The sequence below is a fragment of the Mus caroli genome, chromosome 3, assembly GCF_900094665.2.
Source record: "Mus caroli chromosome 3, CAROLI_EIJ_v1.1, whole genome shotgun sequence".
Lineage (NCBI taxonomy): Eukaryota > Metazoa > Chordata > Mammalia > Rodentia > Muridae > Mus > Mus caroli.
Window position 1 is genome coordinate 80,664,882 of NC_034572.1, and position 18,987 is coordinate 80,683,868.

The 18,987-nt window shown below is 49.1% G+C and overlaps 1 protein-coding gene across 3 annotated transcripts; it reads left to right on the forward strand.

Annotated features, from left to right (window-relative positions):
- Positions 1–6,153: 6,153 nt before the first annotated feature.
- On the forward strand, positions 6,154–15,905 carry Hdgf (heparin binding growth factor). Of its 3 annotated transcripts, none has more exons than XM_021158448.2 (6): positions 6,154–6,580; positions 12,879–12,955; positions 13,107–13,245; positions 13,848–14,033; positions 14,270–14,472; positions 14,678–15,905. In XM_021158448.2, exons 1-6 carry the CDS (start codon positions 6,494–6,496, stop codon positions 14,682–14,684), a joined length of 699 nt encoding a protein of 232 aa, XP_021014107.1. In that variant the 5' UTR covers positions 6,154–6,493; the 3' UTR covers positions 14,685–15,905. The 3 variants fall into 3 exon arrangements, with proteins under 3 accessions (XP_021014107.1, XP_021014108.1, XP_021014109.1); XM_021158449.2 differs by lacking the exon at positions 6,154–6,580 and adding an exon at positions 6,721–7,023; XM_021158450.2 differs by lacking the exon at positions 6,154–6,580 and adding an exon at positions 8,007–8,071.
- Positions 15,906–18,987: the final 3,082 nt, after the last annotated feature.

Here is an 18,987-nt window from a genome sequence, read left to right on the forward strand (position 1 = left end):
ATATATATATATATATATATATACATTTAAAAGGGACCAAAAAGCTATAATTTGAGGAAGGTTTTTTTTCTAAAATGTGTTTTATAATTTGCAAGTGAATTGCAGGCTGTCTAGAAAATAAGCTAAATGGGAAGGGAACTCTGAAAAACAGGCCAAAACAGTTCAGCTTGGGAGAGGAGTTCTAGTTAACTTTTATTTTATACTGCCAGTTTCTTATTTTTTCCTTCCTTCCTTCCTTCCTTCCTTCCTTCCTTCCTTCCTTCCTTCCTTCCTTCCTTAATTTCTTTCTTTTTCAATTTACTTCATTTATATGAGTACACTGTCACTGTCTTCAGACACACCAGAAGAGGCATCAGATCCCATTCCAGATGGTTGTGAGCCACCATGTGGTTGCTGGGACTTGAACTTAGAACTTCTAGAAGAGCAGTCAGTGCTCTTAACCACTGAGCCATCTCTCCAGCCCCCTTTTGTTGTTTTTTTGTTTGTTTGTTTTTTGTTTTTCAAGACTGGGTTTCTCTGTGTTGCCTTAGCTGTCCTGGAACTCACTCTATAGACCAAGCTGGCCTTGAGCTCAGAACTCAAGAGATCTGCCTACCTTTGCTTTCCCAGTTTCCTTATTTCTAAAAAGAAAAAAAAAAAATCTTGGGCTCCATCTCTAATGTCATAATAAATAAATGCAATAATAAATAATGTAAGCTTCCACACTGGCCCACTGGGGCAGGGCAAAGACAGAATGTGCCCAGGTGCCCAGCAGGATGGAGCTGAAGAGCAGTCTCTTTATGCTCATTACAGTTCTGGCACCCAACTATCCCCTTCCTCCTGTTTGTTTGTTTGAGACAAAGTTCTCATTATGTAGCCCTGGCTGGCCTGAAACTCACATTACAGACTAGGCTGGCCTGGAATTCACAAAGATCTACCTTCTGCAGCCTCCCAAGTGCAGGTATTAAAGGTGTGCATTACCACACCCTGCTGTCCCACCCAAGGCCCAACACTCATCCAAGGACTGCCCTCCAGCAGTCAAGAAAGATGTGGGAGGTTGAATGCCCAAGCAAAGGAACCAAGCAAGCCCTTGAGCCCAAAAGGCAAAATGCGGTAGCAGAAATGGCCTTTCAGTAGCCACCACTGCCATCTGTCCTCAACAGAAACTACAATCAGCTCTCTGCAGCAGCGCCGGACAACAGAAGAGGTTATCATCCCTGAGGAGGAGTCAGAGAGCCCACCAGGGCTTAACAATCTTATCAGTCCAGAAGGGGTGACACAGACCCCTGTCACTTCCTGTCCCCAGTATCTCTGTGGCAACACCCTTGGATGGAGAAGTGAAGGGTGTAACCAGATGTCAAAGCCAACTGACTTCTGACTCCAGCTCCAAAGCTCAGTCCTTTAGTCTCCAGGGATTACGAGGAGAGCAGAGGAACTTGAGGATAGTGACTGGTGGCTTCCATGCCCTCTGCGGTCCACTGTCAGCAAGCTCCTGGGAGCAGGATTGATGGCAGAGGCCTCAACCCTTTCCTAGGTTCAAAGTAGAGAGAAAAGTGGCAGGGGTCTCACTCCTGCAGGAAAGGAGAGGTACAGTATTATTCACACCCACGTTATTGATGTTCACCCAAGACAGTAAAGCACTCAGTGCCAGTCCAGTGGGGCTGGGGAACAACCTACAACAGGGAATGGGTGGCCTTCACATCTTCACAGGAAGAAGTCTTATATGCATTGCTAAGAAGAAAAGGAAACGTAAATGAGTGTGCTGTGGTAAAATGCATGCAAAAGAAACACATGCACACACCCTTGAATTTTCTTGAAAATCACCTAGCAAGGCTACCACAGAAGAAGACTAAGTGGAATCAGTGAGCATCACACGCCTGTGGTTGGAGCTCAGTGGGCAGCGTGCTTGCCTAGCATGTCCAAGCACAAGGACTGAACGGTACCTGTGCTTGTGGTAACATGGCAAACGAGGGACATAAATAATGCTTCAATCGCCAGGCAGGGGTGGCGCACACCTTTAATCCCAGTACATGGGAGGCAGAGGCAGGCAGATTTCTGAGTTTGAGGCCAGCCTGGTCTACAGAGTGAGTTCCAGGACAGCCAGGACTACACAGAGAAACCCTGCCTCAGGGGAAAAAAAAAAAAAAAAGAATGAAATTGTCACCTAAGCCAAGGATTGAAATTATTGGTGTGACTGTGGGTGACTATGGTGATGTCATTGGTTTTCAGAAGATGGCTACAACTCCAGGTCATATGTGGAAAAGATTTGGGGATCTGGGATATGCCACCAACTTAAAAATGATATTAAAACTTTTTGAGGGGGCAGAATTTGAAGATGAAATTGGGTATAGATTTAGGGTTTTTGTTTTTTTTTTTAGTGAATCTAGAAGCTCATTAAGTAAGTTAAATATGTGTGTCTACACTGAAAGTCAATTTATCAACACAGCACTTCAAATCATCAGATCCTCAAAATGAAACCAGAAAGCTTAGGCTAAGGCAAACAATCCTAGGTGTGACTAAGCATAATCCGCTAAGGCAAACAATCCTAGGTGTGTCTAAGCATAATCCGGCAAAGAGCAAAGTACACACGTAGCCTTTCTTTCTTATTTGACACATTCATCTAAAAACATTTCAAGGGGGGGGTGGGCTGGAGAGATGGCTCAGCGGTTAAGAGCACTGACTGCTCTTCTGAAGGTCCTGAGTTCAAATTCCAGCAACCACATGGTGGCTCACAATCATCTGTAATGAGATCTGATACCCTCTTCTGTGGTGTCTTTAGTCAGCTACAGTGTATTTACATATAATACATAAATAAATAAATCTTTAAAAAAACATTCCTGGGGAAATAACATTTTGCATATTTACATTTCATATTCACTTAATATAAATTAATTACCTGCCTGTTTTCTTTTTTGTTGTTGTTTGTTTGTTTGGTTGGTTGGTTTTTCGAGACAGGGTTTCTCTGTGTAGCCCTGGCTGTCCTGGAACTCACTTTGTAGACCAGGCTGGCCTTGAACTCAGAAATCCACCTGCCCCTGCCTCCCGAGTGCTGGGTACGCCACCATGCCCGGCCTTACCTGCCTGTTTTCAAACAGGAAGCACAGAGCTACAGCCTGACTCAGCCAAAAGATTCCATATTTCTCTATCATACCCCCACCCCCCAGCCCCCCATCACTTCGCTTCTTTAAGTCAGGATCTTAAGCATGTCAGGATGGCCTCAAACTCGCTCTGTCTCTGGGGATGGCCTGGAACTTCTGCTCCTCTTCTATGGTCTGCTACACTATTCCAGGTTTATGAGATGAAACCCAGGCCTCTGAGACGTCAGGCAAGAGCTCTACCAACTGAACCGAATCCCCAGCCCTGTTTTACTTTTATAAGAAAAAATATCAAAAAAGGAGAATCAATAAAGTTCATTTTCCTTTTAAGTGATCACAATCTTGGGACATGCTGGCACCTTAAAGAGACTGTGAACAAGACACTGTACGGTTAGAAACTGTGAATAGGACTCTATACAGTTAGAATTAGTGTGTGAGTTTTTTTTTTTTACATACCTGTGATGGTCTTTGTCACAGGTTTATTTATTTATAGATGAGGTCTTAACTGAATGCTAGAGAAACCAAAAGGTCAGTTGCCCTTTCTTAAGGCCTTACCGCTCTGAAGGTGGCGGTTTGCAGGTGCTGCTCTGTCTAACAGCTTGCTAGAAATGCATACACCCCCAAACCTGACAAAATCAGCTCTCTATAAATTCCCAGTCGCAAAGAACAAAGGGAAGCCTGACTCCCCAAGGGTCTAGGCTTCTGCTCATGCTGTAACTGAACCTCTGAGGTTCTTGGCTTGGCACAGGGCAGCTGGGGGAGTGGATGTAAGGACTGGATATTAAATTGCAGCCAAAGCCAGGAAGGTTTATGGCAACAAAAGGAACACTGCTGTCTGCATGGGCCGTTGAGGGAGGGGCCAGGAGGGCTGCTGCCAGCAGAAAACTTTCTTTGTGTGTGTGTGTGTGTATGTGTGTGTGTGTGTGAGAGAGAGAGAGAGAGAGAGAGAGAGAGATTGAGAAGGGAGGAACAGGGCTGGCATGATGAGTCTGTGGGTAAAGCATTAGTTGGGGAGCCTCATCACATGAGTTCCACAGCTGGACCCCGCAGAGAGAGACCTAAGGCCTCTTTCCTGCTCTACCACCGGAGTTCCATTCTTAGCCCCATCAAGAATTTCAAAGTTGCTCTTGCTCTTCCTCTCTGTCCTCCCCTGCCAAGCCCCCCCCTCCATATTCATGGCTACTCCTCTACACACTCTGCCTTTCTCTGTCTCTACTACCCCCTCAACTCCCCTCCCCATGCCCTAGATAAACTCTATTCTACACTAAAATAATAATAACTTAGAAGTTTTACTGATACCTTTTAGCCAAGTGGAGAAGAGGGTAGGACCCTCAGTTTTAATTAAATTGGAATGTGCATGATTTGAGTTTAAAAACATGTAAAATTTCATACTTATAGGACACAAAAAAAAACTCATTTAACTTTTTTTTTTCTGTTTCTCTGTGTAGCCCTGGCTGTCCTGGAACTCACTTTGTAGACCAGGCTGGCCTTGAACTCAGAAATCCGCCTGCCTCTGCCTCTGGAGTGCTGGGATTAAAGGCGTGCGACACCACTCCCGGCATCATTAAACTTTTTAAAGAATTTGTGATTAGGGTTGAAGAGGTGGTCTGTTGCTGCTCTTCCAGGAGACTCAAGTTCAGTTCCCTGAACCCATGAGAATGGGCTCACAATGACCTGCGACTCCAGCCTCAGGGGATCTGACATCCTCTTCTGCATACATGTAGCATGCATTCACAAACACAAATAAAAACTTCAAATCTGAGCTGGTGAGATGCCATTGGTTAAGAGCGCCGACTGCTCTTCCAAAGGTCCTGAGTTCAAATACCAGCAACCACAAGGTGGCTCACAACCATCCCTAATGAAATCTGATCCCCTCTTCTGGAGTGTCTGAAGATAGCTACAAGATAGTGTACTTACAAATAATAAATGAATAAATAAATATTTTTAAAAAGAAAAACTTCAAATCTGTTGGGCAGTGGTGGTGCACCCCTTTAAGAGGCAGAAGCAAGTGGATCTCTGAGTTTGAGGCCAGCCTGGTCTACACAGTGAGTTTCAGGACAGCCAGGGCTACACAGAGAAACCCTGTCTTGGAAAAACCAAAACCAACCAAACAAAACCCAAAAACCTTCAAATCTCTTTAAAAGGAGAGTATGCAGGCCAGCCAGGGCTACATACTAAGACTGTCTTGTCTGGCAGTGGGGGCGCAAGCCTGTAATCCCAGCACTTGGGAGGCAGAGGCAGGCAGATTTCTGAGTTGGAGGCCAGTCAGAGTGAGTTCCAGGACAGCCAGGACTGCACAGAGAAACCCTGTCTCGAAATACCAACCCCCCCCCAAAAGGCTGGCTCAATAAAAATAAAATATAAAACAATTAGATATAAACAACAAGAAACCCATTGCACAGAGATGTAATTACAACAAAATCTTGTTTGGTTTAAGATCTGAGATCAAGTTTTGGGCACATCATTCTTTAGAATATAACCCAGGCCAAATACAGTCTTAAGACACATTCTCAAAGACTCCACTTTGCTAAAGTCCTCTCAAAGTAATACTAAACATCTCCAAAGTAGATTTAGTGGTATCCAACTGTCTTTATCGTTTAGGACCTCCTTATTCTAGTGAGGGTAATTGGTGAAAGTCCAGATACAGCTGCGTATAGTAGACAGAAATGGTAGGACTCGAACTCTTACACCGCCGCCAACAGAAGCACGTGGATGCCCGGAGTTTGTGTGGGTGTGGGGCTACACCTCTTGCCTTGGCGGTCTAACTAGTTAGAAGTCAGAGACGCAGAGCAAATACGTGGGTTGGGACATGGCACGTGGTAGGGGGGACAGAGCGCAAGACAGGCCACAGTAGGCCCCGCCTGGCCAGGGCGCTCAGCGGAGCCTGGGGAGGGGCACGTGCAGCCTGTCCAGCGGGCGCCAGCTCCTTTTGGGCTGGCACCCACCACCCGCCCGCACACAAAGCCCGCTCGGCGCGCTCGGCACTCGGCTCTTCAAGCCTGTGCCTCTGAGCCCCGCCTGGCGGCCTCCAGGTTGGGCGTGAGGCCGGGGCAGGCTGTAGGCGTCGATTGGCTGCGCGCATCGAACCGCCGCGGGCGGGAGCGTGAGGGGAGGAGTGGGCCGCGGGGGGTGGAGGAAGCGGCCTCGCTCGCGCCGAGGAGGGAGCAATTGAATTTCAAACACAAACAACCGCACGAGCGAGCGCTCCCGGAGCCGTGCGTTGTCCACCGCGCCCGGCCCTGTCCGAGAGGCGCGCGGGCGCAGACGCCGTGGCTGCCCCGGAGCTCGCGTCGGGGGCCGGCATCGAGGCGGGGGCCGCGCGAGGGCCGGAGCACAGCGGCGCCGCAACCGCCGCACGCGCAAACTTGGGCTCCCGCTTCCCGGCTCGGCGCGGAGCCCGGGGCGCCCGCGGCCCCGCCATGTCGCGATCCAACCGGCAGAAAGAGTACAAGTGCGGGGACCTGGTGTTTGCGAAGATGAAAGGATACCCACACTGGCCGGCCCGGGTGAGTGGCGCGGCCGTCGCGGGCCCTGCTGCGGGTTGCATAACGCTCGGGAGGGCACGGCCGCCGAGCGCGGAGCGGGCGGAGGGGCAGGGGTGCCAGGCCTGCTCTGGCTGGCGGGAGCCCACCACGGCTTACATAACGGAGGCGATCGGGGCCGGCACCTGGCGGGCAGCGCCGCGTGCTCAGTTCGCCCTCACCCCTCCTTCACAGCGGCCGAGGCTTCGGGCTCCGGTGGGGGGGGGGGAGCGGCCCGATGGTGTGTCCCTTCTTCCGCCGCGAGTCCCAGCCCCTTCGCGGAGCCCCGCTTGAGCCCCGAGTCACCATTGATAGTTGCCTCCAGTTCAGGTTTCTCTGGCTGGACGTACGTGTGCGAGGGGTCTCAGTCCACAGAGGGTTAGGTGGATGTAGAGTTGGCGACTCACAAACTTTCTTGGAGCATTTTGGTAGGAACTCTGAAGTTGGGAGGGTCGTGAAATGTTTGGGGACGACTTACTCAAAAATGGTCTGCCTGGCCTGGTGACTCTGCCATAACCGATTTAGCCCCCAGCTCTACAAGAACATCCCTCCATTTGCCTCCAGCTCAGACTTGGAACTGGAGGCAGCAGGGCCCCCGTGTGCTTGGGAAATCCAGTACACACGACCTTAGCGCGGTGTGGGGTATTGTGGGACGCTGGAGTTTCCTCGGCTTCCCATTAGTGAGCGTCTCCAGTCAGGGAGGACGGTGTCAGCCATGTGGTTGTTTGAACCCGCCAAGGGAAGGGCCTTCCCCATTCCAGCACCTGGCCAGGTGGGAGGGTGGGGCAGAAAGCCTGCTGTGTTTATCACCTTCCCTCCCAGAAAAAGGTGTGTGTGTGTGTGTGTGTGTGTGTGTGTGTGTGTGTGTGTGTGTTAGGGGGAGGGTTTCTTCTGGGAATTTTTCAAAACGAGTGTAGAGGGGGCCCTTGATTCCGAGTGAGGGCATGACTCAGCCCCTTAGGGTGTGGAACTTGTGTAAAAGAAATCATGGGGCAGAAAGGCCTGGAGGGAGGGGTCTCAAGCAGGATTGCCTTGTGAATTTTACAGTATGGCTGACTGTTCATCTGGCTCAGTATGACTCTGAGGCTCCATGCTGTCTTCGTTCCTATTCAGGGTGTCAGGCCACCTTGATATTTGAGAAAACTCAAGTGGCCCTCCATATTCTCTCTCTCCCTCCGTCCCAAGGAGTGTGTTCAATCCCACTTGCCTGAGCCTTGCTCACTGAAACTTTAAAATAGGTCAAGTAAGGCCTGGGTCTGGCCTGGGAGTGCAGTGCAGAGAGAGAGGCCAGACTCTTTCCAGAAGCTTAGAGGGCCTGGAGTGTATGTGTGTCATGTAAACACATGTAATTTATTACCTTGCATCCTCTGATCCATTGGCTTCTTGGTCCAGATGCCAAGGCACTGGTAGGGAGGGCAAGAGCTGGACCCAGATTTCTACTGCTGCTCCCTGCTGGGGGTGAGACAAAGTTCAGAGGTAAGCTTTGTCTGAGGAAAGAGAAGTAGTTATGGAACGTTGATTTACAGAACCTTCTGGTATGCCTTATTCCCTGAGATTTTGGGGCCCCATGAACAAGTCCCTCTGATTTTTGGTGTCCCTTGGGTAGAGGATAGCCCTTGGAGTAGATATACCATCTATTTCTTTTCATTTTGAGTGTCTAGGAGAGATGGGCAGGAGAGAGAGGCAATTTCTTTCTATTGAAGCCTGGACCTTTGAGATGAAGTTGTAAATGGGTCTCAAAGAGACACCCCAACACTTGGCTTCATTGTGACACTTAAGAGGGGTACACCAGGCTATCACCTCTAAGGCATTCCCCTTGACTTCCAAAAGGACAAAACCGAGTTGTGGTCTTCCCCACCCCCGATTCCTTAGAACCTGTTTTAGCTTTTCCTGAGTCCGGAGGAGGAAGCCTGGTGTCTGCTCCAGGGTGTAACCAGAATCCCCAGCCACTGTGCAGGCCACCACTTGTACCTAGCTACTGCTAGGGAACATGGGTTTCAGGAAAAAGACTGAAAGGGTCCAGGGTTGGAGATTGAAGTCATAGGGGCGACAGGATAGCAGGACCTGACTAGAAGAATGTATTATGAAACCATCTTCTCTCTTCTTCCTCCCTCACTTCCTGGAGGATCTCCAGGCAGTTAGCAGTGAACTGCCCCAGCCCTGAGATTCCCCTCCCCCAGTCCTGGAGAGGACTCTAGTTCCTGAGCATCCTAGAACCTTCCTTTTCCCTCTGCCCCCTCACCTTTTTTGCCCTTGGGCTTTGCACATTCCCTAGCCCAAATCTCTGAGCTGCCTGCTATCCTGGACATTCCAGTTTTCCTAGGTCAAATCAGTCTGACCCTCAGTATGTTCTTTTTTTTGAGACAGGGTTTCTCTGTGTAGTCCTGGCTGTCCTGGAACTCATTTTGTAGACCAGGCTGGCCTTGAACTCTGAAATCCTCCTGCTTCTGCCTCCCAAGTGCTGGGATTAAAGGTGTGTACCACCACAGCCCAAGTTAGTTTGTTCTTATCTTTCCTTAGCCTTCCTAATGCCTGACCTTCCTCCCACACCCTTTTTTCCCCCTTGAGACAGGGTTTCTCTGTAGAACTGACTTTAGACCAGGCTGGCCTCAAACCCAGAAATCCCCCTGCCTCTGCCTCCCAAGTGCTGGGATTAAAGGCGTGCGCCACCACTGCTCAGTTTAAATGTCTGTTTGGGTTCTGAGTGGTGTGGACCTGTGTTCAGATCTCCCTGCTCCTCTGAACACTTTAAATGGCTTCAAAGGATTCTACCCTTAACAGGACGGGATTTCTAGTGCTTGAAGCTTGTCTAATGGAGGCAGGCAGAAGCAGAGGAGTGAGCCCAAATGGTTAAGACGTTTCAGAATCTCCCTCCAGTTGGCTAGAGGAGGAAGTGTGGTAGGGTCCCCAGCACATCTGGCCCCACCCTGACTCACTTTCCTTTGACTCACTGAGTTTAGTAACTGTGGATATAGTGAAAGGGCACCACCTAGGAGACAGATTCAGGTAGAGAGCTTCTTTGAGATTTAATAGCCTCACCTTAGAAGAACAAGTGCCAGGAAAGAGTTCCTCTATAGCTTGAGGGGTAGGGGTGCTGCCACATAATTGACTTTTCCTGTTTTGTGGGGGAGGGTGCTACCAAGCACTCCTGTCCCCCAGCCCTACCTGATGCCTCTACTGTAAGATGAATAGGGTTAGGATAGTTGGGGATGAGCCTCTTCAGCTCTTCAGGAAGAAGCTCATCTGCCCACACCCAATCTTTCTGTTGCAGGAAGTTGGCAAGGCAGATGGAGTTGGTGAGTCTCATTACGTCCAGTTTCTGGGCAGCTAGAGGCCTCCTGGGTCTCCTGCAACACGGCTTAGATTCTGTTTGTTTGCTCTCCATGGGAAGGGGGGATATTCAGTTGTTGCAGCCTGTGTTCTTGGAGAGCCTCAAGCCTAACCCTTCCCCCACCTCTTTTCTTTTGGAGTCACCTCTCCCTTTTTTTTTCATTTCACGTGTATTACCAGATTAAAAGTACAGTAATACCCTGGCTTGGGTATGGGCTCTCCAACACTTTAGTTTGAGCCCCCCACCCCTTCCGGGCATAGGTGTCAGGCCTTTCACCCCAGAGAGGCCTACAGGAGAGAGTCTTTTTAACTACGGTCTCCTGGGAACTCTTAGGCTCTGGAGGTCCTTATTTTATTTTTGCTAATGCTCTCTGAGAAGAGGCTATCTGAGAACTGGTGCCAGGTAGCTTGTCCTGCCCCTCCCTGCCCCACCCCCACCCGCCTTCCTGTCCTAGCTTAGCTTCAAATACAGCCCAGGACCTGCACGCCAGACTACGGGCCTGGGGGGGTGGGGTGCGTTGTTTAGTGTCCCCTCCTCCCCAATCCTAGATGGAAGGCCTGGGGGAGGGGTGGTCACATTCCTAGTTGCTGAGTGGCCCCGGGGGCGGGGTTGAGTTGTCATAGTGATGGGGAACACGTTTGTTGGGGAACTGCGTGCCTTTCCATCAGGTTCCCACACCCCAGCATCTCCTGATTGTTGGGCTGGGCCTAGTTGAGTTTTGCCTTCTGAGGGGGCGGGGCTGGACCGAAGTCCCCTGAGGCCACGGGGCAAGGGGGAGGGACTCAGAAGCCCAAAGATCCCCAAGTCTGGGGCAAGGTGGCCTTCCGAGTCATGCCCACTTAGCTCATTCTACTCACTCAGTCTCCCTGTTCATTTAGTGCACCCTTTATCTCTAATTACTGGTTTGATCTTTTTCTTAGGCCTGGGTCTGCAGCCCTAGTCAACATGGCTACTTGGCCTCTGGGAGAAGGGCGGGCATCCGGGGCTGTTGCAAGGATTGTTGGGAGTTGTAGTTTTCACCCCAACAGCCTGGCATGGCCTGGACTTCCAGTTGCTCTCTGATTTCAAACTTGACCTTAGATCTCAACACTTGCTTCCTTTACTGCAGAATTCCTCCTGGGGCAAGGGATTGCCTCAAGAAATTCGGCCTAGATGGAAAAGATGCCTCAGTGGTTAAGAGTACTGGCTGGTCTTGCCGAGAACCTGGGATTCTATTCCCAGCACCCAGACTGCAGCTCACAACCATTTGTAACTCCAAGTTACAGTCTCAGGGGATCCAAGACTCTCTTCTTCTGGCTTCCTCAGGCACTCTTGAGGTGCACAGAAATAATGCTGGAAAAAATCCACACACATAAAAATAGCCCCTCCCTCCTTCTTCCCTTGAGAGAGACTAGGCCTGAATCTGGTCCTTATTAGAATGTGCCATGTTATCTTGGCAAAGGCATGTCTTCTCAGGGCACAGTCTCCTCTGTAAAATAAGTTGACTGGCTTAATAGTTGTTCACAGAAGTCTTTTAGAGCCAAGGAAGAGGGTTTTGTTTGGTCGTCTTGTCTTATCAGAGCAATCTTTTAATGTCCATAGATTCAATATTTGTTTTCCTGTGAAATCTTGCTAAGTTAATCAGGCTAACTGAACTCGTGAGCCTCCCCCGTCAGCCTTCACATTGCTTAGGATTTCATATTTACTGATTTATTTTGGTGGGGGGGGGGTTGGTAGTTTGTTTAGAGTTTCAGACAGGGTCTCCCTTTGTAGTTCTCTCTGTCCTCAAAAGTATACCAGACTGGCCTTGAGCTCACCCAGGGATCTGCTCCCTAGTGCTGAGACTGAAGGCACCACATTGCCTGCTAAGATTTCAGGCCTGGTTCATTCAGCAAATACTGTATTTCTGCTGTGTGTTGGAGATGAAAGCAGACCTGAGTGGGTGTGGTGGATACTGCTTTAGACAGCAGAATGAGTCTACTAGCCTGAACTATATGGTGAAGACCTACCCCCCACCACAAACACACGCACACACACACACACACACACACTAGTACAGATAATCCATATGAATATCAAGCAAGTAATAAGATGTATTTGTAAAATTGGAACTGTAGTTGGGCAGTGTTGGCACATACCTTTAATCTCAGTATTGAGGAGGCAGAAGATGGAGTTCAAGGCCAATCTAGTCTAAAGAGCTAGATATAGGGCTGGAGAGATGGCTCAGGGGTTAAGAGCACTGACTGCTCTTTCAGAGAACCTTAGTTCAATTCCCAGAATCACGTGCTGGCTCACAGCTATCAGTAATGAGTCTGTTGCCCGATTCTGACACGAAGATGTACATGCAGATAAAGCACTCATATACATAAAATAAACAAATCTTTTTTTAAAAAAGGTCTAGCTGTAGAACAACCAGAGTTATAGAAAGAAACCCTGTCTCAAATGAAAAAATTGGAACTGAGATATTATCAGTGTGTTGTGGGGGTGGGGTTGACAGGTCAGAAATGATTTCTGGGCAGCATGATGGTGGCATGGCAGGGTTGAGGTTGGCAAGCTGGCCACTAAAGAGGGCCCTGATCATGAGAAGGCATTGGAAGAGGAAAAGTGCTCTGCTTGACCTCTCATAATTGGTGATGGGTATGTTGGCATGGGTCTGTATCTGAGGCAGGAGGATCTTGAGTTGGATCTTGAAGCCAGCCTGGGTTTCATAGCAAGGCACTGTCTATAATATATAAAGAAGTGACAGCATTGACCTTGGAGTCTCTGGTAAAAGGGAGGGAACTAGTCTTGGGCTTGTTGGGCTTTTCTGTCTAACTCAATTTGGACAAATTGTACTACTAGAAATATTTTACAAATTGGGTAGTCTCTGGAGCCCTGCTGTCAGGCTCTATACAAATGTATAGGTGGTGGCCCTGCCCCAGTCTGGAAAGCCTGGGACTCCTGCTCACATTTGTTCTCCCTTTCTTGTCCCAGATTGATGAGATGCCTGAGGCTGCAGTGAAGTCAACAGCCAACAAATACCAAGTCTTTTTTTTTGGGACCCATGAGACGTGAGTGAGGGGCCAGTGGGCTGCAGGTGGTAACCATGGGAACACGAGTGTGGTGACAGGGTGATGGTGTCACTTGTTAACCTGGCTGTTTGGCTGTTTAGTTTGGGGGCATCTTGGGGCTTGAAAGCACAGTCTCCTATCTCCTATCCAGGGCATTCCTGGGCCCCAAAGACCTCTTCCCTTATGAGGAATCCAAGGAGAAGTTTGGCAAGCCCAACAAGAGGAAAGGGTTCAGCGAGGGGCTGTGGGAGATCGAGAACAACCCTACAGTCAAGGCCTCTGGCTACCAGGTGAGCAGTTAGTTGTTGCTGCAGCCCCCGGATAGCAGGTGTGTTGTGGGCTCCAGGAGCCTCACCCAGAGGCAGTGCTTAGTCTTCAGAATGTCAGGGCCTTTGGGGGGGGGGTAGAGATGGGACTTCTGCAAGAGGGGCTAGGGGGTGTGGGGTGACTTTCAATTAGGGGCCACTGTCAATGGTTTTTGAGGGCAAGAACAGGTTGGAGGCGGTAAGTGGGGCAGGCCTTTATTGGGCCCATCATTAGTAAGAGGACACAGCCTTCCAATAGGAGGTTCTTGTGAGCCGGGCAGGACAAGGCGGGAGGGCAGGGGGAGCGGGGGTCGTGGGGAACGGGTCCCAGATCCCTTTGGGAGAAGTTGACCCGAGGTTTTGCCTCCTGCTCCAGCCCTCCCCCCTCCTGCACAGAGCCCTGCCTGCCCGGCCTGTGGGTTAACCCCAGGGCTAATCCAACAGAGGTGGGTCTCAAATCACTTGTGAGACTGGGCACCTGGGTGGGGGTGGGGGAAAGGTGGGCAAAAGAAGGAGTGAGTGTCGGAGGGGGTGGTTGGGAGGGGCTAGCCTCTGGTACCGCTCAGCCTCTGATGTCTCCACCACAGTCCTCCCAGAAAAAGAGTTGTGCGGCAGAGCCCGAGGTGGAGCCCGAAGCCCATGAGGGTGACGGTGATAAGAAGGGCAGTGCAGAGGGCAGCAGCGACGAAGAAGGGAAGCTGGTCATCGATGAACCCGCCAAGGAGAAGAACGAAAAGGGCACGCTGAAGAGGAGAGCAGGGGATGTGTTGGAGGTAAAGGCCAGCATGTGCTCTTCGGCACTTTTGAGCTCTGTCTTGCAGCCCAGGATCTGAAGTATAAATCCAGCTCCTGGTCTCTGGGAATCCATTTGAGAGCGGAGAATAGAAGAGGATAGTGGGGCAATGAATGTCACCCAGAGACCCTGAGCAGGAGTGGAAGGAAGCACAGGGAAATGAGCTATTAATGTTCTGTCTCTAGCCTCACTTCATGTCCTCTGATATCTGCTTAGGACTCCCCTAAACGTCCCAAGGAGTCAGGAGACCATGAGGAGGAGGACAAGGAGGGTGAGAGGCCCCTGCCTGTAGAGGTGGAGAAGAATAGCACCCCCTCTGAGCCAGACTCTGGCCAGGGACCTCCTGCAGAGGAAGAAGAGGGAGAGGAAGAGGCTGCCAAGGAAGAGGCTGAAGCCCAGGGCGTCAGAGATCATGAGAGGTGAGTGAGCTTCCCTGGCAGTGGGCTGGGAGGGCCTAGCTACTGACAGAGAGGAGGAGGTGGAGAAGAGGACGTGGAGAATGGCCTGCAGTGGTCAGCCTTATTGGAGGCTGGGTGGGCTCTCCCTAAAGACCTGCACTGGCTGGGGTAAGGCCAGGCCAGGATCACACCATTAACCCATCTCCCCTCCCACCCTCCCCTGCAGCCTGTAGCCACCAATGTTTCAAGAGGAGCCCCTGCCCCGTTCCTGCTGCTGTCTGGGTGCTACTGGGGAAACTGGCCATGGCCTGCAAACTGGGAACCCTTTCCTACCCTACTTACCCTATTCCCTCACTCACTCTCTCCTCTAAGCCCACTCCTGGAGAGTGTCTTGGCCCTCACCTCCAGCTCCCTTCCTATATACACCCTGTGCCCAGGATGAGATGAGGCCTTTGTGTCACCTTACATTTGTTTCCCAGGGTTTCTGCTGGGGTCTAGGCTGCTGTTTCCACCTCTTGACACCTCTGCCCTGCTGCAGGCATTCTAGACCTTTGGGGTGGGTAGGGGGCAGGAGTGGAGGTGAAAGAATATAAAGGAGTGTGGGTTCATGGATGGCATCGTCTACCTGAGCTCCTGTCTCCAGCCCCCACACCTATTTTCCCATCTGCCTACATGCAAGAAACGGGACACTGTGTGGGAGAGAGGCTACCATCCACACATAAATCCTTGTTGATTTTTGGGTACACTTATTCCCCTGACCCCAGGGTTCAAGGAATTGTAGTTTAACATCTAGACTTTGGAGTTTCCAAGTTTGGGCCTAGGACCTGGAGGGAGCTGAGAGCTGAAGAATCAACTGATTTGCATTGAGGAAATGTCTCTTTAGATCTCAGGGCAGAAATGATAACCTGGGGAGACCTGCTGCCTTCATCTACTTCCCAATGCTTGAGGCCAGCCTGTAGTCAGATATTTCACCCAGACATAAAGGAAAAGACCATTTTTTTAGGACATGTTTTTAATAAAAGAAAATTACAAAAAAAAAAAAAAAACCCAACCCACAAAAGAAGAAAAAAAGGAAAAAAAGTTACCCTGCCCCTTTGTGTGCTCCCCTCTCTACTCCTTTCTCCCCACTGCTGACCCGTTTGTGAGGTGCGCTAGGAGGGAGTCTCGCCTCTGACCGGGTTGGCTTTCTCTTTGGACATGGGGCTTTGATGTTCTTCCAGAGTTGGTCTCTGGTGTTTTCTCACATCCAATTTGTAGCCCACTAAGAATACAGGGAAAAGTGTCCTCCAGCCTCTTCTAGTGGTTTCTTACATGCCCCTCTTCTCTTGTCTTTTACTCCCATCCCTCCTCTGGGCTCTGAAGAAAAATTGCTGACTGTAGCTTTGGAAGTGTAGCTCTGAGAATAATAGAAAATTTGAGTTCTAGGAAAATAAAGCCGTTGATTACTATCCTGATTGTGACTAATTCTTTTCAAGTGTCTGGGTTAACTGAAGAAAGGGAAAGAGACAATCTCTAGATGTCTTCCTCAGATTGGGGGCAGGGACCTCAGCCTCCATTCCCTCACCAGGCCTACAAAGCCCACATCATCCAGTCTACCCTTGCAAGCATCTTGGAGGTTCTAAAACTTCTTTATACATTTTAAGCTATGTTTTATAAGTGTCTTGTCCACATGTATGTGCACCACATGCAAGCCTGGTACCTGATGAGGTCAGAAGAGGCCATTAGGACCCCTGGAACTGGAGGTTTTAAGTTCGTGTATGGGTCTTGGCAAGTCAAGCCCACGCCATGCAAGAGCAGCAACTGATCTAACTGAGCCTTCTCACCAGCGAATAGTCCAACACACTAAGCCAGGTACGGTAGCACTAATCCACTTCCAACAGTGGGAAGGCCTGCTTGGGCTATACAAAATGGCCATGCTGAACACTTTACTCCCACTCCAGCCACGCACGCGCGCGCGCACACACACACACACACACACACACACACACACACACCACTTGGAGAAATTCCACCACTTGTAGAAATTCCCGATACTCTGGAGATGGAAGCAGGAGAATCAGAACGTCATGCTTGCCACACAAGTCAGGTTATCTGAGTTCTATTCCCAAGTCCAAAAAAGCTGGGTGAACTACTAGGCTAGTTGGAATGCAGACAGGGGACTCCTCTGGTCGTGTATCAGCTCTGGTCGTGTATCTAGAGTGTGGAAGGAGAGACCTGATTTCCTGGAATAGAACTTCTAAGCTCCATAGGTGTGTGGTGCCACTGGTGTCTGCATTCAAGCATATACAAAAAGACATATTTTTCAGAACTGAGAACTAAAAACAGGGCCTTGTGCTGGGCTAAATTCCCAATCCCAGCAAGTAAAAAGTCTTTAAAAATGATTTGTAATAAAAATAAGAAATTCAGGGGGCTGGAAAAATGGCTTGGTGGTCAAGAGCACTGACTGTTCTTCCAGAGGTCCTGAGTTCAATTTCCAGTCACCACATGGTGGCTCACAACCATCTCTAATGGGATCTGATGCCCTCTTCTGGTGTGTCTCAAGACAGCAACAGTGTACTCATATACATAAAATAAATCTTTTTTTAAAATCCAGACTATATAGTAGTTGGAGAGTTGGTTCACAGTTAAGAGCACTTGTTCTTGCGGAGGACCTGGGTTCAAAGCTCACAATCATCCATAACTTCAGTTCCAAGGACTCTAACACCATTTTCTGATCTCCCTTGGCACGTGCACACATGTAATACACATATGCAAGCAAATCACAACTCTAAAGCTTTACTATATTTGTGAAGCTGTGCCACCAAGAACAATTGGCAGGAATCAGTTTCTATTCCACCATGTGCAAGTCCAGGATTGAACCCAGGTCAGGCAGGTAGGAGCCTCTATTGAGCTATCTGACCAGCCCAAGGAACTTTTTTATTTAAGATTTATTTTATGTATATGTACACTGTAGCTGTACAGATGGTTGTGAGCCTTCATGTGGTTGTTGGGAATTTAATTTTGGATCTCTGCTAGCTGCGGTTGGCTCACTTGCTCTGGTCAACTCTGCTCACTCAGTCCCTGCTCGCAGATTAAAGGCGTGCAGGCATGCGCCACCACGCCTGGCGGCTGCAGGGATTTAAACTGAGGACCTTTGGAAGAGCAGTCAGTGCTCTTAGCTACTGAGCCATCTCAGCAGCCCCTCCAAGAAACTTTTTTTAAAAAATCCTTTAAAGTAGCTGGGCATGGAGGCGCACGCCTTTAATCCCAGCACTTGGGAGGCAGAGGCAGACAGATTTCTGAGTTCGAGGCCAGCCTGGTCTACAAAGTGAGTCCCAGGACAGCCAGGGCTACACAGAGAAACCCTGTCTAGAAAAACCAAAACCAACAACAACAACAAAACCTGTCTCGAAAAACCAAAAAAAAAAAAAAAGTCCTTTAAAGTCATCTGCAGATGTGCAGCAAGCTTTGGAGTTTGGAGTAGCCTGGGATATGCATGAGACAGTATATATATAATCAGGGGTGGTTGAAGATTCAGTTTCCTGTTCATGTGTACTTCAGAAAAGAGAAATGGAGTATAGTCATGGGGAATACATGACTTGTCAAGACGGGGTCACATATAGCCCAGGACACACACTAACTGTAGTACAGAACTTTCAACCGACTCTTCCTAGTGCTGAGTTTCAGCTGTAGCCATTCCTGATTGGTTTTTTTGTTTTGTTTTGTTTTTGAAGTAGGATCTTCTTATTGGTCTCAAACTTATAATCCTTTTGCCTCAGTCTCTTCAAAGTGTTAGGAAGAAGAGTTTGGTTCTAGAAAAGTCTTAGACCTTCAAGAGCAAGTCAAATGTAGGGAGGAGAGGTTACCATTTAATGCTAGTTAGGTTGGCGACCACAAGTCAGCTCTGAGTCCAAAGACAAGGTCTTTGCCAGGCATAAAGATGCACGCCTTCAATTCCAGCATTGGAGGTCAGCTCAGTCTGCATAATGAGTTCCAGGACAGCCAGAGTGTACATAGAACCTGTTTTAAAAAAATAAAAGGCTTTTAGGTAAGAATTACTGCTTTTAAGATAAATGTTTACTGAGCATGCAGTAAGCCTGGGTTATGCAGTGAGGGCTTCAGTCTGGAGCATCATATAAAACCAGATTTGATGGTTAGCTCTCGCACCTGGGAAGGAACGGCAGAAGCCAACTAGCAAGTTTGAGGTGAGCCTGGGCTACATGCACCACTCAGAAAACAAAAGCAGCTGAGAAGATAGAGGACTGCTGTTATTCTAAGTTCATCTTGCTGGGCTGCTGGTTTAGGGATAGGCCAGGCGAGGTTAGTTTGCCCACTAATGCAGTTTCTTTTTTTTTTTTTTTTTTTTTTTTTTTTTTTTTTTTTTTTTTTTTTGGTTTTTCAAGACAGGGTTTCTCTGTATAGTCCTGGCTGTCCTGGAACTCACTTTGTAGACCAGGCTGGCCTCGAACTCAGAAATCCGCCTGTCTCTGCCTCCCAAGTGCTGGGATTAAAGGCGTGCGCCACCACGCCCAGCTCTAATGCAGTTTCTAACATTAC